The 24,037-nt window shown below is 38.7% G+C and overlaps 1 protein-coding gene across 3 annotated transcripts in view; it reads left to right on the top strand.

The window, feature by feature from the left end:
* The first annotated feature begins 4,850 nt into the window (after positions 1-4,850).
* LOC149822681 (C18orf8) overlaps positions 4,851-24,037 on the top strand; it is a 65,753-nt gene continuing 46,566 nt past the window's right edge. Inside the window, exons 1-12 of one of the 3 annotated variants that reach the window (XM_089979981.1) lie at positions 4,851-5,253; positions 8,145-8,218; positions 9,771-9,872; positions 9,945-10,366; positions 10,460-10,719; positions 13,104-13,257; positions 13,612-13,721; positions 13,843-13,930; positions 14,145-14,489; positions 14,565-14,639; positions 14,758-15,440; positions 15,586-15,694. In XM_089979981.1, the coding sequence (XP_089836107.1) occupies positions 10,199-10,366; positions 10,460-10,719; positions 13,104-13,257; positions 13,612-13,721; positions 13,843-13,930; positions 14,145-14,489; positions 14,565-14,639; positions 14,758-15,440; positions 15,586-15,694 (1,992 nt within the window). In that variant the 5' untranslated portion in view covers positions 4,851-5,253; positions 8,145-8,218; positions 9,771-9,872; positions 9,945-10,198. Of the gene's footprint in view, positions 5,254-8,144; positions 8,219-9,100; positions 9,873-9,944; positions 10,367-10,459; positions 10,720-13,103; positions 13,258-13,611; positions 13,722-13,842; positions 13,931-14,144; positions 14,490-14,564; positions 14,640-14,757; positions 15,441-15,585; positions 15,695-24,037 lie in introns of those variants that run through there. The other 2 variants (XM_089979982.1, XM_089979983.1) reach the window with 2 other exon arrangements.

Below are 24,037 nucleotides of genomic sequence, written 5' to 3'. Positions count from 1 at the left end.
TTGGTTTGAGCCCACTTCTGAGACAAACCAGGGGCATCTGTTGGGCACACCGTGGTGTGCCCTTGCCTCGTTTAGCTCAGTTGGGCCTCGACCAACAGGGTCTAGGCCTAGCCGGTTGGCTTGACCCATCAGTTGAGGGTCTTTGGTCTAGCCGCACCCCATGTGGGTGTGGGCTACGCCCAGGGCCTTGGTCCGCCCCCTGGGTTCAGACCTAGGGCTCCCCCGTGACTCAGCTGTGTCTGGTCGAAGTTGGACCAGACCCTGCTAAGTGGTCTTGGCCCAACCCATTTGGGCCTAACCCTGCCGAGCCCACCATGGGGCTCCCCTTTCGCTTTGCCGTGTGCGGGTGCACCCGGGTGAGCTGGGGTGTTGGCCTTTGGGCCAGTGCTGCAGCTTAGCAACACTTGGTCTGCACGTAGGGTGCATACCAAGATAGTTGTGGACCCACTGACCCTGTCGCAGTAGGCCCCTACGGGCCTTGACTCTTTTTGGCGTCAAGATCAACACTCGAAACTAAGGCACCCGACAACCCTGCTACCAAGTAGGCAGCCTTGAGCTGGACCCCGGATCTGGGTCCGAGCTACTAGTGAGCTCAGAATGGGTTGTCATGTCACCCGTTGAGTTCCCGCGGAAGCTCACCGATGGCGGCAACTGCCCCTTCGCGGCCGCCAACCTACAACGGAGAAATAAGCTTTTAAGCGAGGAATCTCGCTTGTGTGCAACGAGAGCGTTGCAACCTTGGGCATCCGATGATCGTACTCTACTGTCCCATCGTAGCAACGATGTGGTGGAGCTCGTGACTTGGGTCACGCTACACGTTTGCATGTATTTCTCCCATTTTCGTCGGACACTCCCGGCAGGTAGTCTTGTTCGTGCCGCGTTTGCGCAGGCAGAGCACAACTACATATTTGGAATTTATGATGTAATTCCAGTATGTATGGAATCTAGTTAAGTCTCGCTCTCAACACTCATGAGTGTCGATTTCGCGAAGGTCCTTCGTAGAAGGCTTCGCTACGCGAGATTTGCCGTGATACGAGGTTTGGAATACACGTATTTGGAAAAATATGTATTCAAGACTCCGAACACTTCTTACATGTACATCAGCTATCCCTTATGCATATTGAGCCTCATGCCGCTAAAAAATAGTGATTGTGCCATTTTAAATATGTATTGTTGTATCGTTGCTCATTACACGATACTTGTGCGGAATTAAGACTTTGTAGTTTTCCCTGTTCTGCACATACACCTTGGCACATCTTGACATGTATGTCACTAGTTTTGGTTTGTCGAGTACATTTTTTTTGGCTCACTTTCGTATATCAATGGATATACGATGCACCAGAGGCATGCTTTACACTCGACGTGACATACACCTGAAAAAACTGAGACACCATAGGGTATGACACTTTTGACCTGTTGAGGTCTTGGGACTTGGTTGGAGTTTTCGGGCAGTGGCCCCGTGTTCGTGAGAGGGAGTGCTCATGTATGTGTAACCCTAGGTCTAAAATGAAAATGGTGTGTATTCGTCTTCACAGACGATGTGCTCTTTTGTGGCCATGTGAGGCTGAGCACGTAGATGGGCAGTCCAAGTCCTCATTTGCGTACCCCGTGGGGACCATGAGGCACAACTGCCTCGAGATGACGTATGACTTGAAGATTGAACCTAAATAAGATAAACCTGTTGCACCCCATTCACAGGTTGGTCACCCAGGGAGAGGGTGAATGGTACAGCCTTGAGTGACACGTCGTTACTATGACCCGTTCTTTTGAGAAGCTGAAGCGCCCTCTGACCTCCAGTCACTTAGAGTTAGGAAGGTCGAGGTTACCCTCTTCAGGGACCTCTACTAGTGCAGTAGTACAGATTGCAATCCTTTGCCCCTGTGAAAAGTTTCTCCTGGTTGCGTAATGCCTGCAGGTTGTTGTCTCGGTCTGTAGCATCCTCGATTATCACAATCGTTATATATGTTGTAGGAGATTTTAAAGGGTCCATATTCAGAAGGCAATAAAGTCAAAATTTGATAGACCAAGAAAAAGTTGGAAATGACGAACTTCATGTCATTCAATTGAGATGCAATATTCCCCATTTCCAGAATGTGCTGTCGGATGTGATTGTCACCGATATATTTCATAGATACAAGCTTGAACATCAACGTATTGGCCCTAGCCTTATTAGAACTTACAAAATGAGCCTCAATGACTCTCAAGAATTTTTTCACTGCCCTGCAGTAAGGAATAGCGTCTTGAATATTCTTAGTCACTCTTGATTGCAAAAGTAACATGTTAAGTCTATTCGAACGCTTTCACTTCTCATAAGCAACCTTCTGTTTGACTATGCTCTACTCTATAAAAGCGGGATGTTCGTCAGTTCTAAGAATCAAGTCTAGGTCCATATAACCCAAAGTGAATAACACAATTTCTTTCCAATATGAAAAGTTAGATCTGTCTAAAAAAAGAATGTTACTAGAACCGTCGATAAGGAAAGTACCTGATTCAACAAGGAACAAAAGATAAAACTTTGTTATTGCTCATAAAAGACTTATGATGAAAAGGTAAAAGTGAGACCCTTTATTTTCAACTGTTCAGAGACAAGCATAGTTGAGTCATTAACATTCTACTTTAGTGAAAACGACAATACCTATAGTTGCTTTATCTCTTCAACTCATAAGAAATTGACTTCAGTTGGTGAAACTAGCAAATCATGTAACTAGAGGCAATTCAGAACAGTACCTTTGGGTACGAACATCTTCATGAGCTGAAATACACATCTATTATAACACCCTGTGTGAATTTGGAATACAATGACCTACCTTTGGGTAGAATCATTATTTTATAAAGTCACACACAATCATAATAATGAATCTTAATACGATCTAAAGAATCCTTAATCACTACAACTCATATTACTTTGATGATTACAGGAATCAGTCAATCAAGATCTTTTTTCTGAAAATATATTCATATTATGTAACATGCCCATGCACACATGTTAATGCATGTATATTTATAACAAAATATACTTTATATTATCAAAATACAAGTTCATGTTTCAACTTATATGCATAAACTATTTTTGATGATAAAATGTCATGAATTTAGTCATAATTCATGCTTAAAACAACATGCATAACTTAACCAACATAAAATACATAAATTAATATGCATAAGCCATGCTTTCTTAATAATGAATACTTATAAAGCATGAAAAATAACAAAAGCAAGCTCATATGGGTAAAACCCGAGGTCCTTAAGCTGGAACCGATCTAAAAACACCCTGAATCAGTCTAAAATGGCCCCGAACTAGTCATCTAAGGGTCTGAACTGGTTCTGAACCTAATAAATCAGTGAAAAAACATAAATAAAAGCTCATAAAACCTTAGAACCGAATGAGAAAATCCCCGTATTTTCATAGATTCATGAAAATAGGGTCTCTATATCTTGAAACCGGTAAAAACTTGTAAGAAACCAGTCAAAATTAGCTTTGAACCGGTCCCAAAAAAGGCCATATTAGTCACAGATCCGATTCAGTTTTAAATAGTGCCTCGATCCTGTTATGGATCCAATCCGATCCAAACCGGATCTGGACCTTGCAGAAACATGGGTCCGGCCCGGTTCAAGCAGGACCCAGGTCAAATCCGGTTTGAACTGGACCCGGGTTGGACCCAGTCTGAATTGGACCCGATCTTTCCAAGTTAGACCAGACCCAGAACCATTATGGGTCCAGGTTCAATCCAATGGAACATGCAAACCCGATCCACCCCAAATGGGGTTCAATGAGGCCTCTCACTGAGTCAGAATGCCTAACCTGATCTGTATCCACCATTAAAACAAAAACCTGAGGGTTTCTATTTACGGTTTCTGAGAAACCAAAAAGGTTTCTCTCTATGTCGCCCACAACAACCCACGTCGCTGTACGGCGATCGACATCGGTGCCCAGCCAACGATGACAATCACCTATCCCCGGTGAAGCATTGTAAAACATGTAATTTTTTTAGAGAAAACAAATAAAGGAATTAGTTTAATTCGAATTAAAAACATGTTTTTATCTGTTGTCATTTTCGTGTGTTTTATATGTTTAATTTTATTTTTTGACAAAGAATGATAAAATGGTCGTTTTAACCATTGTGGTAAATAAAATATTATAAAAACATTTAGTTTAATCATTTTGATGAATCCCAAAACCATTTAGACATTTTCATAGTGGTTTCAAACTTAACAAGTCACATTCTAATGATTTTTAGGATAATTTCTTAAAAATGAGTATTTTGGTCATGACATTATTCACAATAAATATTTTAATTAAATAAAATATTGTTTAGACCCCGTATAAAATAAGATTGTTATTTGCTAAATAGACTTAATTTTAGTTTAGCTTTTTATTTATTTTTGCTTTGATTTTTATATAGAATTTTTTTTGTTTATTATTATTATCATTATTTTTATAAAGTTCTTTTTAGTTCCTTAGATCGGGCCAAATCAGACCCGAACCAGATTTAATCTGGACCCGATCAACCCCCTCCCTCGTGAAGCCCTAAGCACCTTATTCTCCTAGGGATGGCAATGGATCGGGGCAGGGGACAAGGTCTTCACCCCCACTCCGTCTCAAAATCCGAACCTCCATCCCCGCACGGGATGAATTCCCCCCCCCCCCCCCCCCCCCCCCCCCCACACGACCACACGCGCGCGCGCACGCACGCCCCGTTTCATGTCATCCATCCTCGGTCCCCATTTCCCCTCGGTCTAGTGTCATCCCTTAGAAGGCGGGGCGGGGCGGGGCTCCGCTTTCCCCCGGTCCACTGCCATCCCCTCCCCTTTCACTTTTCGCAGCCCCCCCCCCCCTCCTAGTTTTCTTCTTCTCCTCCTCCTCTTTCCTTTCCCCGTCCGCGGCCTCGCCGGAGCCGCATCGTCGCCAACCCCCTTGCTGGCCGAAGGGCACCACCATTCCGTTCTGTCGCCGACTCTTCCCTCCGACGCCGTCTTCCCCTTCTTCCTCTGTTCTTTCTTCGCCTTTTTTTCTCCTCCCCCCTGCGTTTCTTCTCCGCTCGAGCGCCGACCGGAGGGGCAGCCATTACCTTAACCCTCTTCAGCCGCTGTCAGAGACCAGCGAGGCCGTCCTCCCCCGTTCGCCGCCCGTCTCCACCGCCCCCACCACTGGGGTTTTGTGCATCGCTCCCGCTCGTCGCTCCTCACTCAGAACTCTCTCTTTGTTGGGTGTTCCAGCCACTGCCGGAGCCTTCCCTTCCGCCGGCCGTGAAGGTCCGTTCGAGTGAAGTCGTTCCCCCAAATTCTCTTATATATATATATATGTTTGTTCTCGTTGGGGTATCAATCGACTAGGGTAGGGAGTGGATGGCTCTTCATTTTAAAGGTCCATCGAAACAAGAATTTTGATTCTTAGAGTTGCGTCTGATTTTTTTTTTTATTCTATACTTTTTAGTAATTTTGTGGAATGGGTATCTGAAACACCGGATTTGGGCGTTTTGAGGTTTCTGACCTCCTGAGTCTCTCTATATATATATAGATAGACTCAGGTTGGTTCTACCTGGGTCGTTTTTGTTCCTGCACCTTGATTTGAGGTGATCAGGAGGTTGTGTTTTGATTGTGGGTTTGCACCATTACACATTTTTGGCTATAACTTATGTAGATTTCTTCCTCCTCCATTTGAAATTCGAAAGCTAGCAACTAGTAAGATAGTATCATTTTTTTTTCTTGTTGTTAGCTCCGATGAGATTTTCCTTTTTACCCCTGTATGCTGGCGTTTAGCCTTGTCGCGACACCCTCTTGTGCTAGCCGATTTGCCTAATCGGTCTTATTTACTTCATTTCACTCCCTACTCAACGAACTGAATATTGATCCCACACCTATTGTGGTGCTGAAGTATGTATTTCACATTGATTCTATTTTTTTTTTCTTATTGTCGTCGAACTTTCTCGTTTTGCAGGCCTGATTCCCAGCTTTGGGAATTGTACTGGGCCCCTGTCGACACCTCTGTCAGCCATGACATCAAGTTTTTGTTTTTTTTTTGTTTTTTGTTCTTAGCCTTATATCGTGTTTTCCCTATTTTGGGTTGGTGTCTCGAGGGAATATCAAATTTTCCCTTGAAACAGAATACCTCGATGTTTGTGCCATCACTTGGGTGATGCACGGGGCAGTGTGTGGGCCGTGGTATGCTGTCCAAACTTGTTTCGGACTTGTTAGTGTGTCGCTTCGATCGGGTTACCGAAGTTCGTTTTTGTTTATATCCTTCATGTGCGAGTAGATTGCATCGTGTAGCACTTGCAATGGACTTTCAGGACTCCGAGCGTTTCACTCTTCTTCCCTATAGTTTTTCTCCCTGTTCTTATTCCTTGCACTTTTTCCTCTTCTTCTTCTCTCGTGCCCTGCTCCATTTCTTCTTCCTTGCGATTCCTTTTCTTCCTCTTCCCTTCACTTCTTCTTCCTCTTCTTCTTTTTCCCTGCCTTACGTTTCTTCCTCTTCCCTCAACTTATTGTTTTTTTTTTCATTATGTTCTTCTTCTTCCCTGCCTACGCTTCTTCTTCTTCATTCTGTTTTTCATATTTTCTCCCTTTTCTCTCTTGCTCTGCTTTCCTTTTTTCTATTTTATTCTCTATTTTGCTATTCTGTTGGTTTCATTTTCAGCTGGAAACAGGCAAATAACAGGAAAATGCAGAAGTGTAAGGCTAATTACTTAATTAGGATACAGTAAAAAAAGAAAACAGAAAAACGATGTGTTTGTTATTTTTTTTTTGGTACTTCAAAATGCAAACTAAAAAGAAAAAGATCACACTCTCAAATAACAAGTGATTTCCTAAAAAAGATACATTTCTTAACCAAATCTACTAGTTTTTATAGCTTATACTTTTTTTGCCAATAACGTGATAATTTTTTACTATTTTTATGCTTACTAGTTCTTAAAACCGTGTTGTATGAAATTATGGATTATGGAATATGAATTTTTGTTGATGTATTAAAATTATATGCTTTCAATAGGATACATCTTGTAAATGGTTGCATATATGATTTAATTTTGAGCTTGACAGATCATAATGCTTGTTATTTGTCATGCTTTAATTTGTTAATGATAGCATAAATTTTATATTTTGGTTAATTAGGGAAAATATAATTACATTTTCATTTCTTGTTTGCTTTCTTTTCGCGTCCCCTTTTCTCTTCCTTTTCACTTTCCTTTTGCTTCCCATTTTATTCTGTCTTTGTTTCCCCTTCGATTCCCTTTTCGCTTCCGGTTTGATTCCTGGGTTGATTCTGGTTCAATTCTCAGGTTTCTTCCGACAATATTCCTGGTTTGCTTCCAAGTCATTCCATGCTTCTCGCTTCGTAATTTTTTAGGAGTACCTCTCATCCTGCTCCCGCTTCATGGTCTGGAAACCTTGGGCTTAACCCAATCCCCCCCTCCCTACAAGTGGGATGGTTGATACTTGATAGTTCATTATTTGATGATTTGGCCTTGCGATCTCTTCTGTTTTAGAGTTTCAGTTGAATGAGAAAATATTATACTTATCCTTATCTCGTTTGATGATATTCGAATTTGTTAGATTTGATTGAAGTTACCAGAGCCTGGTGAGAACTTCAGAATTCCAATTTTTGTAGGAAGAATATGGGTTTTCCTTTTAACCTAGTTTATAAGTGGGAGAACTCATTTCTATTCCATTTTCATTGTCTTTCATGCATGATTTTGAAGTCTTTACATTGCTAAACTTGATTGAAGTTACCTACAGCCTGGTGAGAAATTCATGAAATTTGTTAAATTTTTGAAGCCAAAATTGTTTATCGTGTCTTCTATCAAAGCTTTTATTGACTTAGAATTGAGAGGAAGAAAATGATTTTTTTTGATCAAACATGGAATTTTACATAGGAGACAGGGTCAACTTTTTTCCATCTATAGATGGAAATGACAATAAGATTGAGGATGGACTTAAATTTGTGTGAGACTATGAGTAGAATTGTTATTTGTAGTGATACTGCAAAATGCTTTTTTGTCAAGGCTCAAGATTGAAAGCTTATGACTGTTAAATTGTGTTGGTTCTTCATGTGTGATTTTTTTATGATGGGCCTTGAGATAAATTATTTTGGTATTATGAGGATGTGTGATTTCACTTATTACATTTTGCAACTGGGTGATATGAAGATGTGTGGAAGATGAAAGACCAGAAACCCCCTCTTTCTGTGCTCAAACGCATTTTGATGAATTGTTCATCTCAGGTTAGTTTGTGCCTGCTATACTTTCTTGGTGGCCTGTATATAATTTTAGGCTGATGTTACATTGTTTTGCATCAAATTGGTGGTTGTTTCATTTTTAAGGTTAATGTGTACTGGGATTAGCAGATGGTTTCACAAATGACTTGTAACTATAAAGCATGTATTTGTGTTTGTTGTGAAATAAATGCTTGGTGTTAGCATGTTATGCTGTAATATATGATGGCATAAATACTAGGCACAAATGGAAAATATGTATATCTTGCAAGTAGGCACATGTGAAACCATCTCTGCAGGTGCATATTAGGCAAACATGGCATGCTTGTACACATATTCAAAGATTATTCATGGGATATTAGGTTCATCTTTTCTACTAATAGCACAAATGTGGCAGAGCATAAATATACACTGTAAGTAGTATCTAACTTCTGTTAAAATAAATTCCTGAATGGCATGCCTTTTGGCCACCATATTATTTCTCCTAACATGGATCATAAATGAGAACTATACATTACATACATATAACCTATTATGTTAAGCATTCTAGAATTATAAAATTTTGATATTAATTTTTTTGTAAGAACTCAGGCTTATATGAGGAGATCCAAGTAATATAGTATACCATGTACTTGGTTTTGCACTGAGTGGCATTTATGTCTTTCCACCATATTCACTTAATCTGAACCTATATGATGCTTCAACTTTAAATTAAGATCCCATAATAGTTATTCTTGAAATGCCTATGCATATTCTAGCAAGGCATTTAAAGCCACTTGAGAGGGTTACATAGATTGTCTAGTGATGTGAATGCAATGTCCGCACAAAGTTTTGATATGTGTTGCTCAACTCTCTTTAAGCTTCTGTCTTCTGATCAATCCTCTACCTCCCTCTCCCGACAAAGTCATATCTATTTTGATATTTGTTTGTTGTGACACATGAATTATATGTTGTCCAAACTGATCCATCTTTGACTAGAATTAGAGTTGTTTGGTGTATACATTTGCCCGAATTGAACCAGAGTTACCAGAAGCTTCTTAGATAGGTGGGAAGTCCGCTTCTCGGAAACTCTTTTTGGAAGTGTGATACTCCTCGCTTCCGAAACTTGGAGGAATCTTGATTCTCCCACACTTCTCCTATGCTTTTCAAAGGTTTCATCTATTCTTCTTATATGTTTTGTCACTACTTTTCATGCTTTTTATTTGTTTCCTCTCATGCTTCTCACTCACTTCCGTGTGCTTTCTCTAAATTGGCAATCATTATTTTAGATTTTGTTAAAAATTTAATTCTTACACTAAAAAATCATGAAATTTAAGAATAGTCACTTTTATTTTAGTTTTTATTTGTGTTCCATTTAAATTCTCATTCAATTCTTGTATTACTTTTTTTTATTCCTCGCTTCCCACTTCCTATACATTTTAAAATGCATCGCTTCTCGCTTTCGCTTTTCGTATCGTCTCCTGCTTCTGCTTCCTAGCCTGGCAACCTTGAATTTAAAAGACGAATGTATCAGTTTTCTGCATTTTATATTACTTTTGTTATGATTGTTTAATTAAAACAGGCGAAAGAGTATGGTTGCTGTGTTTCTGCAAAAGTTCCAAAAGTTGAACAGAATATGTGTGCGAAGGAGTTCCTTGAGCTAAAAGCATGTATGCAGAACATGGTAATGAAAAAGAGAAAAGACAATTTTCTTGTTTCTGTTAATTCATTCTTATCTTTTGTTCCATCTTTGCAGCTGAGACGTAAGGTCTAAGAACAACATTAAGCTGGGATGGTCTCATCTGGTACCATTTGTCAACTCTTTACAGCCCTTCTACATTCTAGATTTGGTGTGATGAGTTAGAATACTCCATATGTTGTTCACTAGCCTTCTGTGGTTATCATACTCTGCAAATTTGTATTGGTGATCACCATTTGAAGTTCAAGAACTGTTGAAACCATTATTTGGGATCTCATATAATTCTATTATCGAAGACCAAGCGGTCAAACATGTTTTCCCGAGGATCAAGCGCTCAACCTAGGACAGGATTAACTGGATCTGGTGCTCTTTCACATGTTTATGTTCAATATCCACCTTTAAAATGCACTATTCCTGGAGCCAAAGGTTTATTTTATGATGACGGAAATAAAATGCTACTGTCACCAACATCTGACCAGGTAATAAGTTTGATAACTTGCAGTCCATATAACTTTTGAAACCAACTGCACCATACCAATTTGAACATAACTTATTCAGAGGATGTTTTACAGGTCTATTCTTGGAAAATTGGTTTGGGTGCAACAAGTGAGGCTCCAGATTCAGATTTGATGAATGATGGGCCTATTTTGTCCATTCGGTATTCATTGGATGGAAAAATTATAGGAATTCACCGCTCTAATCATGAAATCGAGTTCAAAAATCGGGTAACTGGTGCAACTTTTTATGGAAGATGCAAGGTTGAATCTGAAAGCATACTTGGATTTTTTTGGACAGACTGCCAAACCTGTGATGTTGTATTCATAAAAACCAGGTGTGTTGTGTGGAAGAACAAGCAGTTTTCATGAATCTATTTGTGTGTATGACTCAATCTAGCAAAAGTTATGAAAAGTCTGCATGTTTTCCCTGAGATGATCTTTGCAATAATTAGTGTCTTATTTAGCTTTCTGTGATGATTGTTTTCTGAAACTTCTCATGTGAATAGCCTTAATAGTCATCTTGCTTGTTGTCTAAGTATTACAAGAACTGGATTAACTAAAGCACAATGTTTTGCTGCCACTCTTCTAATAAGGTATCTTAGCAAAGCTACAGCAAGTAGATGCCTCTTATCATTTTAGCTCTTTCTTTGTTTTTTTTTTCTTTCAACAGTTTGGTACTATGATGGTTTGGCCTTAGAATTGTGTTTAAGAAACCTAAATCTGATGCTAATGCTTGTAGAATGTATGAATCAAGTTTCTGGCAGATTTGACCCTTGTGCAAGTTAATGGAGATGGAGACTTGGTGTCTCAAGTTGGTCCTGACTTGGCTAATTCTAAAATGTGAATGCACCAGAACCAGTCTGGTTCATAAAAGATGTTGAGATATGAAGCCACTGACAATTAAACTGGCCTTGCTAGAGTCATTCAAGTCACTAGTCAAGTATTGATTTAAAACCTTGTTTCTAGATGAAGCCATTTTCCTTGCATTAACACAAGATCATTATGATTTTTTGCCAAATAGTCATACTAGTATTGCTTTTAGTCAGTGGTAATTTCTTGCCAATGATAGAAGTCAAGTAATTTGCCACACTTTTCCCAATCTTTTGCCTTGGAAGAAAGATTTCTCATGTTATGCATGACTATTTGTGCCTGGAAATTTAGACGCTTTTTTTATGGCACCATAAACGTATTTTGTACAGTTACAAAATAGGTATTGAAAAAAGGCAGTGTCTGGTTGACAAAGGAAAAATGGTTGTGAAAAGTTCACAGTGTGAGAATGAGGGTTTTCGCATGCGTGCAAAATCTCATGCACCGATCAATGTTTGTATGACTAGTCTTAGACGAATTAAGAATAAATCTCTCTCTCCTGGTCCTTGCACCAGCTTAATGATGATTATGATGATGATGCCTGGTTAGCAATGCAAGTGAAGAATAACGATGATGATGTTGGTGGTGGCGTGGTGAGTGAAGTACAAGAAAATGATGATGATGATGATGATGTTAGCACTTAGCAGTCATAATGATTGATCATGATGGTGGTAGTAGTAGTGTTGTTGTTGTTGATGCTAACAGAAGAATGATGTCCAAGATAATGGTGTAGACAAATTTACAATGAAATATTTGAAATAGAACTCCTCTGTTTTATGCAATTAAGTGCCAGAGTAGGCTTTATATGTTGCAAGGATACTACTAAACTGTAAACTAGTTTAAAATAGGTTACTTGTGGGAAAGTTCACATTTGGCTTGGTCTACTAATGATTTCATTGTTTATAATTTTTTTTTCATAAGTGTTTTGTGATGCTTTTCTTTGCATTATACTCTTGAGCAGGAGCCAAAGGATACTGATGTAGTTGGGTGTTGTCCCCTATGTAATAAAGATAATAGGAATTGCAAGGCATTTTCCAGATCTTAGCCAAAAAAATATATATAGCAAGTATTTTAATGCATGTGGTGCAACATGTCTGCTGGTGCTTGTGAGACCACGCATGTACGTAGCATTGCCCAAAGCTCTGGGACTGAATGAACCTTTGGAACTGGGCTGGATCATTAGTTGCACTAGTTTGTGAAATGTTCTAATTGATTGGATTAAGTGCCAAACATTTGTTGGCGTAGAATGGGAAAATTTGTTGAAAGTCAAAAACATGATTTGTGTACACGTGTGCACACTGCATTTGCAACTTTGTAAGCATATATAAGCACACACAGAACTGAAGAGCCCTCAAATAGAACTATCAAACTTTAGAGCTGGAGATGAACCATTCACTGAATCAAAGTGACACGAGTCCTCTTAAAACTGGCATATCATGAACCATATGTATTTTACAAACCAAAATAACTATTAACCCTGGTTGCTTTGTGGTGGGTCTACTGGCTATTTGTAAATGCATAATATTTTTTAGAGAAGCATAACCTGCATATATATATATATATATATATATATATAGGCGGGGGGGGGGGGATATTTGGTGCTATTGAAGGCACCAAATTATATGGAATTATTGAGCTGAAAATCATAGGTTTGGTGCGCGCGCGCGAGCGAGAGAGAGAGAGCGAGAGCGAGAGAGAGAGAGAGAGAGAGAGAGAGAGAGAGAGAGAGAGAGAGAGAGAGAGAGAGAGAGAGAGAGAGAGAGTATGTAGTTATGTGTTTGTAACTTTGTATCAACTTCTTTATTCCACTGAATTTTCACTTAAATGTATGCCTGTTATTGTTATTGCTCAGTGGTCTTGACCTGTATGCCTGTGAACTTGAATCTAATGCACTACGCCTGGTGGAGACCAAGAGACTTTATGTGAGCTGGTATATTTACACGCATGAGAGTCGCCTAGTTCTTCTTGCTGCTGGAATGCAGTGCAAGAGCTTGACTGGATATCAGGTAACTTTCCTTTCTAATCTCTGCTAATTTTAGAGCCATAGTAGTCAATAGATTGAGTTCGAGGATGATGATGTTTGCATGGAGGACATTGCTTACCTTGGAGAAACTAAGTGGCTTTTTGTAAAACCCTTTTATAAATGCAACTGACAGTATTTTATTTTTCATTGACAAGTGTTCTACTTGTATTTATTGAGAACAAATTAATTTGATCCTCAAGAAGATTCATTTACACCAAGCAGGCTTTTGGGCTGTTCGATCCTCAGCGCATGATTCACTATACATTATGAGTAGATTTAATTTAGCTTTACTTCCATCATCTTACAAACGTTCTTCAATTATTGTTGGTTGTTTCAGTTCTCATCTGGTGGAATCATTCGCTTGCCAAAGTTTGAAATGACAATGACAAAATCTGAAGCAAATAAAAAGCCTATCTTAGGTGCAGAAGATGTGCATATTATCACCGTGTAGGTTCCATCGGTTTTCATTGTTCAGTTTTCTTTTTCTTTTGTAACTTTAATTTGTCATGTCATTTTAAGATGTTCAGGTTACGTACTAAGAGGTGGAAACTTGTGAATGTTAAATCAGTTATGGTAGAATCTACTGCTTGCAAGTTGACTGGGTGGGGATGCTGTTGCACTTGTATCGTTTCTATCGTGATGCCGTCATTCAACAGGTTCACATTGTATATGCATATAGATATACATATATACGTGCATATAACACACACACACACACACACATATATATATATATATATTATATGGATCATAGGTGTAATGTAATATTTACATGTGTTTTGTATCTATGTATTTTCTTATACCTTTTGATTCAAGTTTGTCTTGCTGCTTTTCTTCATAATAGTCATGTTTTGCTAATTGGCATGGCAGGGTTCCTTTCCAATATATTCAACCAAAGTGGCTGTAAGTGTGGTGGACAATGTGCTTCTTGTTCATCAAGTGGATGCAAAAGTAGTTTTATTGTACGACATATTTTTGGATTCCCAAGCACCTGTTTCTGCTCCACTTCCTCTTTTAGTGAGAGGTTTACCAGGACTCAACATGTTTGCACCTCGAACCAGCAACAGACAAGCAGAGCCTTTATCTGAATTGATTGAGACGAATAGTGGTAGTGATGAAGGAACAATTTATGGGGACGGTTGGAGTTTTCTTGTCCCTGACCTTATATGTGATACTGTCCCTGGCACATTGTGGAAAATCTTTTTGGATCTGGAGGTAGCTATGCGGATGAACCTTGTTCTTTCAAGATTTTCTTTCCACAAGCAAACACCAATTTTGTATGTTTTCCAGGCTATTGCTGCTAGTAGCTCAGAAGTGCCTTCACTTTTAGATTTTCTGCAGCGGCGGAGGTCTGAACCTAGTAAGGTACTATGCATGTGTGTAGTTCACCTTATGGGTCTTGTTGTTTATTATGTATATGAGAATTAATGAATTCGAAAAGGATCTTTGATTTCAATTCTGAGATTCTTTACAACCTGTTCAGATAAAGGAGCTATGCCTGTCTCTGATGCGTACTATGACACTAGAAAGAAGGCCTGTGCTGATGGTAGCTAGGGCGATAGACGTCCTTACTTTTTCATACAGTCATGCTCTGAAACTGGAAAATTCTTTAAAAGGAGTAGCTGGAAAGGCTTATGCTGAAAGATCGTCTTCTGCTGAACAAGAGGGAAGTTCAACCCCTGGTATCCAGCATATGGAGAGTACTAGTGCATTTGACGACCCTAGTAGATCCACCTTCCAGGGTAGGGTCATGGAAACTGACCCTCTTCATCCAAACCCAGAGCCTGGCAAGAATAGGCTGTCAATGTCTTCAGTTTCTGATAATGAAGATAGCCTTGAAATTCTAAATCTGAAGTCTGATGGACCTCTTAGCATGCCTTTGTCCGGTGGTCTACCTGGCCCTAGTAGTACTAAGGGGGAAGGAAAAAATAATATGAATACTGAAGCTGTTCATAATGATTTTGAGAGGAGAAGCTTGCAACCTGAAACAAGTGGAAGTGGAGGTTATATCTTAGACTCTAATGCTCCTGTTCCACAAAAATCTCGGATATCTAGTGTAGCAATATCACCAGAAGAGATGTACAGCTCTGTTTTTGCCCTTGTTGAGGAAGAGATGGTTGGTGATCCTGCTTACCTGGTCGCCATAATTGTGGAGTACCTCAGGAGGTATCCAATAAATTTCTCTATTCTTATATTCATCTAGTTTGAACTGTATCCATTTTGATGATCTTATTTTATTCCAAGATTCTTGCAGTGTTCACTTGTAAAGCAGTTTTCTCCAGAGATGCTGATTTGCTTTTCTCTATTGCAGTGCAGCCATGGAAAAACTCAAAGTTCCTCCTGCTCTCTATGTTTTGGCCATACAACTTCTAACTCGCAGTGAACACTCTGTTGAACTTGGACAGTTTGTCCGAAACCAGGTTCTTGATCAAATTATTTTGCACGACTTTTATGAGAATTTTGAGCATTTAAAAATGTTTTGTTTTCAAGAGAACTTTATACTCTCTATAAACTGCGTCATTGTTTGCATGTATAAGTTTAAATTCATTTTAAGTATGAAAGTGGAAAAAAATTTAATGGTACAGTTATAATTTAAGCAATTGTTGTATAAGTTCAAGAAATACTATCCTTAAGTGAAGTTATGAGAAAACTAAATATAAAAATGTAACCTCACCAAGGTCTCTGTGATAAATTTATACATTATTACACAATGTACGCATTGATTGAGAATGGTGTCCTAGTACAAAGCCTCTTCCAAGATGCCACCTTTCTGTTAGATTTCACTAGGATCTGTCACGCGTGAAAGAGAGATGAAAAAGAAAGAAGGAGCTGCGGCTGTCACGATTTTCAATCATGAAATCGTGACCTAAAACATGTATATATATCCTTCGTTTACAATATGAGTCGGGTCTGATATATTATCTAGACCCGGAATACAAAATAACAAATACAAGTAAAGAATACAACCTTTTGTGAATATGTCTGCAACTTGTCTTTTAGTGTTAACAAATTCGAGCTCGATCTCCTTTTCTTCAACTTTATGTTTCACAAAATGTTGATCTATCTCAATGTGCTTGGCACGACTGTGTTGAATCATATTGAATGACATGTTGAGAGCACTTTGATTGTCACACAACAAGACAGACCGAGATATCACTTCTCCCACTTCAGTTAGCAAATGTCTGACCCATGTGACTTCAGTAGTAGCGGCAACCATAGATCTGTACTCAGCCTCAGTACTTGATATAGCAATGGCTTTTGTTTTTTAAATTTCTTTCAATGAAGATGCAATATCCTGATGTAGACCTTCGTTCATCTGGATCCCCTACCCAGTCCGCATCACAATATACAGTAATCTCGCACATGTCCTTGCCAATGGTTTTGGAGAATATATCAATCCATTCCCAATTGTTCCTTTCAGATATCAGAGTATCCTTTTAACAACCTCTATATGCCCAGTACGTGGTTCATGCATGAACTGGGACACCTGATTGATTGAATAAACAATATCAGGTCGAGTGAATGTTAGATACTGTAACATCCCTATTAGACTGTAGTACCTGGTGGGATCCTCACACAAGTCTTCATCATGAGCGCTCAGTTTTTGGTGAAGAATACTTGGAGTCCCTAGAGGTTTACACTCCTTCGTACCTGCTTTGGTTAGAACGTCCATCGTATACTTATGTTGTGTGAGAGTCAACCCATCAGCTCGGCTATCAACTTCAACTCCAAGGAAATAACACAGGGCACCAAGGTCTTTCATTTTGAATCTCTGACTCAGTAGTTTCTTTACTTCTTTGATATGATCCTCAGAGTTTCCTGTGATGACAATATCATCAACATAAATTAGCAATAAGGTGATCACATTTTGCCCTCTAAAGATGAACAATGAGTGATCTAGTAAGGAGTGAGCAAAGCCATGCTTCTGAATTTCAAGAGAGAAGCTATCAAACCAAGAGCGAGATGCTTGCTTTAGGCCATAGATAGCCCTTTTTATTTTGTATACATTTCTCTTACAATCCTCCTCATAGTATCCATGTGGTTGTTCCATGTAAACTTCCTCCTTCAAATCTCCATGCAAAAATGCATTCTTAACATCAAGCTGACTTAGTGTCCATCCATGTTCAACAGCTAAGGAAAGAATGATTCGAATCATTCTCATTCTCACCACTGGACTAAAAGTCTTATCATAGTCTTATCCTGCTTCTTGTGTGAAACCCTTTGCCATGAGTCTTGCCTTGTATCGTTCAATGGTTCCATCTGGTTTATATTTTATTTTGTAGACCCATTTGCATCCTACCACATTTTTGTCAGGCGGTCTGAGAACAATTTTCCAGGTGCCACATTCATGCAAGGCTTGCATCTCATCATTCATGTCTTCTACTCATTTCTTAGAAGTGGCTGCCTGGTAGTACATAATAGGTTCATCTTCCTTGTTGAGAGCGGTAAAAAATAGTTGAAAATTCATGGAGAAATTGTTGTAGCTGACCCACTTACCAATAGGATACCGCATGCGGCTGGATCTCCTGACGTAAAGGGTGTGTGAGGAAGTAGGTTCCTCCTCTTGAGCCCGATTTAGGAGTCCTGAAGCAATCGTTCTGTGTCTAGTGTAGGAAATGCCCTTATACCTTCCCGATTCCAATGGTGGCGCTGCTCCACAGTTATGCGATTCCGATGTTCCAACGATCTTGGGACTCTCTTCTTCGTGTTGCACACAATCCAAATGACATTCTTCATTCGAACTATCAAAGAGCTCTGAATTCAGGTAAGGGTAATAAACTTCAACTGAGGTAGATGACATGTCACCTGTGCCAATTTTATGATCGAAGTTCAGCTAGTCAAAAACAACATTTCTCGAGATTTTGATGCGTCTGCTATGGGATCATAACATCAGTATCCTTTGTAGTCATCCACATATCCCACAAATCTACACTTCTGAGCCTTATCCTGAAACTTGTTTATCAAGGACTAATCAATATGCATATAACAAACACATACAAAAACACGTAAGTCATGATAATCAGGATGAATTCCAAAAAGGCAATGATAAGGAGACTTGTTTTCGAAGACAACCATGGGCAATCTATTTATCACATGTACAACAAAATGAAATGCTTCTGTCTACAAATTAATGAGAAGATGACTGTCATGAAGCATACTCATTGCACTTTCAACAATATGCCTATGTTTGCGCTCGGCAATCTAATTCTGTTGTGGCGTGTGTGGACAGAACACTCTTCTTCCTATCCCATTATTTTGAAGAAAGGAAATGAAGTCACTGAATGTGAACTCTCCTTCTCCATCACATTGGAAAAATTGAATGGACTCGGAGAATTGATTTTTTACTAAGGACAGGAAGTTCTGAAACAAAAGGAAAGCTTTAGACTTATTTTTCATGAAGTATATCCAGGTGTATCGAGAGTAACTGTCAACAAAAATTAGATAGTACTTGCTTCTAGATCCAGAGATGACTGGAGCATGCCCCCATACATCAGAACATATTATCTCAAAAGGCTTTGAAGCTCTCTTATTAATGGAACAAAAAGGTAATACATGACTCTTGCATAAAAGACAACTTGAACACTTTTGACTTCTCTCTTCCACGTTGAGACTTTCTTTTGGAATGAGATTATTAGAAACAAGTTTCTCAATAAAATGACTCCCACAATGCCCTAAACGATTGTGCCATAGACAAGGCTTATTACATTAAGAAATACTAAGAACATTTTCAGAAAGATATAACTCTAATGGCGACTTCAAATCCGGGTGAGTAGGACAGGCTCAATGAAACAAATCTTCTTGAAAGACTTACATATTGCCTTGTCTCTTTCCTTCAACGAATGTTTTCCTCGTGCGAAGGTCTTTGACCTGCACAGAGAAGGGAGTAAATTCGACTGAAGCATGATTATCATCAACAAGTTTAGAAACAAAGACAATATTTTTCTTGATATTGAGAGCATGAAGGACATTGGAGAGTTCAAGAGTAGAATGTGACATGGGGATGATAGACTTTACAATGTGAGTAACAGGGTGGTAAGATCCATCTTCGGTGACAATCTTACTTTTTCCAAAATAGGGAATATGTTTGAAAAGTTTACTTGCATCACCGGTCACGTGAGTTGCTGCCCCAGAGTCAACGAATCAAGTTCCTTGTTCATTCTGCTTTAAAGTCAATCCCGACAAGGCATATATTAACAATTCTTTAATCTCTCCACTGTCTTTGGTGCTGCTGGACTTCCTTTTGGATGTTGCCTGATGAAACTTTCCTTTATTTTCAAGATTATGCCAACAATTCGCCTTGATATGTCTCCTTTTGTTGCAAAAGAAGCATTTGGGAATGAGTCTTGATCCCTGAGTAACGACGGGAGTGAGAAGTAATCCACGTCCCCCGTGTCCATTTTGTCCTTGTCCTCCTCGCCCTCGTCCTTGACCATAAGTCATTCTTGTGGCAAAGACCTTTTGGGTATTAATATGAGTGTGATTATCCTCAGAAAAGCCTTTCAGAGTCATTTCATACTGAATTAATTTAGCCTGAAGTTCATCAAAGGTAAAAAGAGTAGGCAAACACAGTAATGAGGTAACAATTATGTTATATTTAGATCCCAATCCACTCAAGGTTTGCTGCACCATATCACTGTCGCTCACTGCACAACCTATAACCACAAGTTGATTTGTGATAGTCTTCATCTTGTTTAGATACTCCATGATGGTTATGGAGTCTTTTCTCAATAGCTGAAATTCTCTCTTGAGAAAAACCATTCTTGCCTGATAAACTTGTGAATATGTCTGAACCAGTCTCTCCCCAAGTTGCATGGCTGTGCAATTGTCAGGAATTGTAATAAGTACATCTTGAGTGAGTGTAGAGGTAATGTAAGTGACCACTGACTGATCTTTCTTTTCCCAGTTGAGATATTTTGCATTTTTGACATACACAATTGAGATTGCCCCTTTATCATCCTTCTCTTCTCGCACAACAAATTCCAGTGGAGCTGAAGCGGTTCCGTCCAGATGACCTAAGAGACCTTGACTCCTTACAAAAGAAATGATCTGTCTTTTCCAAATCAAGAAGTTTGAAGTGGTCAAGTTTTCAGAAACAAGCTGATTGAGAAAACTCGAAGAGAGATAGTTTGGGAAGAATGGGAGGATTCCATAGCTTAAGGTTAACAAGGTGTGTTCTCAAGATGCACAGTCCACTGCTTGAGAAACTTGCTGGTCATCCCTTCTTGCTTTTTTTTTTGTGATAAATGTAGGAAAGGGAGCAGAACTACTCACGTTGAACAAACTTTAATAAATCGCAGATGAAAACTATGCTGGTTCAAGAACAAGTGTATTTCATGCACAACGATTTGCAGACAATGATTTATAGGCACAACGATTTGTGGACATAACGATTTGTAGGCACAACGATTTGTAGGCACAACGATTTGCGTGATTCAACAATCAAGAAATATGGTATTCCAGATCTGATACTGATGGATGATCAGATCCGATGGTTTTAGACAAGGTTTGACAGAAATAGGAATTGCGAGACCAAGAATATTCACGATCAGATTTGAGTATTTCAGATCAGACAGAACGAGGAAGTGCGAGACGGAGAATATGCACAATCAAGAAAATTTGGGATCTGACGCAATGATTAAATATTTCAGATCTGACGCATGTACACGATCAGATCTGAATATTCAATACGAACCGTGAGACGAGAATAGAAAGAAGAACCGAAGTCTTTCAAGTCTAACGCAAATTCACGTCAAATCTGAATATTAAGGCACAAAGAATAGTAGAGGAGTAAATGAAAGAAAGAATAAGAATATGGAAGAAAAGGGTGGAAGAAGAAAACCTCTTGATTGGATGCAGGTCGACCTCTCAGGTCAGACCTTCTGGAAGCAGCTTCGAAGCCCTAGATGGATCTCTGCCTATGTTACACGGACTCGGCTCCAAGGTCGCCGCACCCGCGTCGACACGCACCGACACGGGTGCGGACACGGGTGCGGCTCGGACTCGGTCAACCCGACCCTGGGTGCGGTCAACACACCCAGGGTCATTTTGGTCAAAAATTTTTTTTTGAATTTTTTTTTTTAAATTTTCTGGGCTACAGCTGTAAGGAAAAAAACCCATCACAACTAAAAAACCTGTACACTTTCAAGTTTTAAGTACAGAATGGGCACAACTCAAGTTTTTGTGGTTTTTTCCTGTATGAAGAAAGTGAATTATTACAGTGTATGAAGAAAGTGCCCAAAAGTGAATTATTCCTGTATGAAGAAAGTGTACAGAATGCCTTCACAACTCATCACCTGTCCCCTAATGGGCACAACTTTGACCGAGTCTTATATATATATATATATATATATATATATTATTTTTTTTTAATATATATATAGCCGAGTCCCCGTGTCCAAAATTTTTGAAATTGCGCCGCACCCGTGTCGCACCCGCACCCGCACCCGCACCCGCACCCATGTGACATAGATCTCTGCTCTGATACCATGTTAGATTTCACTAGGATCTGTCATGCGTGAAAGAGAGATGAAAGAAAAAGGAGCTGCGGCTGTCACAATTTCCAATCATGAAATCGTGACCCGAAACATGTATATATATCCTTCATTTACAGAATGAGTCGGGTCTGATATATTATCCAGACCCGGAATACAAAATAACAAATACAAGTAAAGAATACATAGACAAATAGACTTTTTCACTTTCATCAGCTCCAATGTTGTCACATCTGATTGTGGGGTTCATAATACTAGAATAGTGGTTCGGTTGTATGTTTTAACCCAAAAGTGTGGATCTTGGGGAAGTTATAATCTGGTAATTTGACAATATTGTTCTTTGGTATTATGGTGCTTTTAGCCCATGATCTGATGGGTTCTAGAAGCATGCAACTAGCATGAGATCATATTGTTAAGAAATTTATTCCAACATACTGGGGTTATAAAATGGCAAGCAACTATGAGGAATGATGCATGGGGCATTCTTTTAAGCATAGTCACTAATACCACCTATATTTTGAAAATATCACGATAATATTTGTATTTTAGATTAAACTGAAATTATTGGCAATATATCCCTATATTTTCAAAATATCACCAGAATTCAAAATATCCTGATAATATCATAATATTTTTGGAAAAATCTTATTCTTTTATATTGTAGACCTACTTTTTCTATTTTTTGTTTCCTTTATATTTTAAAACCTTTTAAAACTTGTTTGTTAATATTTTTGCAAGAAAAATAATGCAAGACTTATTATTTTCTTTATTTTTTATTATTATTTACATTTTATTTTTATTTTTAAACTTCCAAGATTTTTTTGAGAAAAACCATTTACTAAAAAAATGTAACGACCCCAACTCATCCCCGTTGAAAAGTGAAATTTTTTTTCTCTCTTTCTTTCTTTTCCCTTCTATCTCTCTCTAGAAAATGAAATCTAGAGAGAGGGGTGAGTTAAACCCTTTTATAATTTTTTTTAGTCTTCTAGAGAGAGGGTGACGTCTCTTCTCGAGTTTCTCAACCATTTGGCTATGAGATAGAGTTTTTCTAATATAGAACTCTATCTCTAACCTCCTGTTTCCTTTTTAACTATTTTTTATCTATTTGTTATTTTATTTTATTTTACTATTTTACTTTAACCTCATTTGAGATCTTTTAGAATCCCTACATATTAGAGCTGCCATATCCAAAAGAAATTTCAGAATTAATTGATTTTTAATAATTACTTATTTATTTATTTATTAAACAATAAATTTCCAGAAAGTTTCAAAGGGTATCTCACCCCTCTAGGAGTCTTCTTAACATGGATTTTAACTCAATTTAACCTTTATATTGAATTTAAAACTTTAAATTGGTTGAAATTGGATTTTAGATTTAGATCCGTGTCCAAGATCCAAATCCATACCCAATATCCATATAGATCTCAAACTTGACCAAATCTTAATTAATATGGGTCTTGGAGGGGGTCAAGATCCATATTAACTTCACATCAAGGCAGGTCATTTTTGAAAAAAATGCGATTTTCAGGCCAAGTAGCCCGAATTCAGAAAAACAAAATATCAATGTTTTCAGAATTTTGAGACGCATCTAATGATATATTACTTGAATTTTGCCTGAATTTAATCTGAATTTCGCTTGATTTTCAAGGTCAAAAAAAAAAAGTTTTATCAAATCTTAATTGGCTCGTTTAGGTCTTGTCAATGAGTCCTGGGCCAAGCCCAAACTCAACTGACTCCACCTAAAATCGAGGATTTTTATCGACTTTACAAACACTTACCCAAATTTTATGAAGTTTGAGAATTTAATATTATAAAAACACACGTGATATTACATCCCTACCTCCTTAAAAGAATTTCGTACACGAAATTAGAACATACCGAATAAATGTGGGTAGTGGTCATGCATATCAGCCTCATCCCAACACACCGGAGATCTGCACGGTTTGCCATACAAAGCTTAGTACAGGGCTAAACCTATATGGGTGTGGTAACTGTTGTTGTACGAAAACTCTATAAGCTTCACATGCCTATCTCACTCTCTGCTCAGTCCAATGCGCACACTCTAAGCATATCTTCAAGCATCTATATCGTGCGTTCTGTCTACCCATCAATCTGTGGGTGAAAAGTTGCGCTAAACTTTAATGTAGTACCAAGGGCCATCTGCAACTGGTGACAGAAACGAAATGTGAAACGAGGGTCTCGGTCTGACACGATCGAACGTGGTACCCCATGAAGTCAGACAATATCATCCACCTAAAGATCTGCTAGACT

Source organism: Nuphar pumila, chromosome 11 (genome assembly GCF_984573655.1).
Source record: "Nuphar pumila chromosome 11, dmNupPumi1.hap1.1, whole genome shotgun sequence".
Classification (NCBI taxonomy): Eukaryota; Viridiplantae; Streptophyta; class Magnoliopsida; order Nymphaeales; family Nymphaeaceae; genus Nuphar; species Nuphar pumila.
This window is presented reverse-complemented; position numbering and strand designations above follow the sequence as displayed.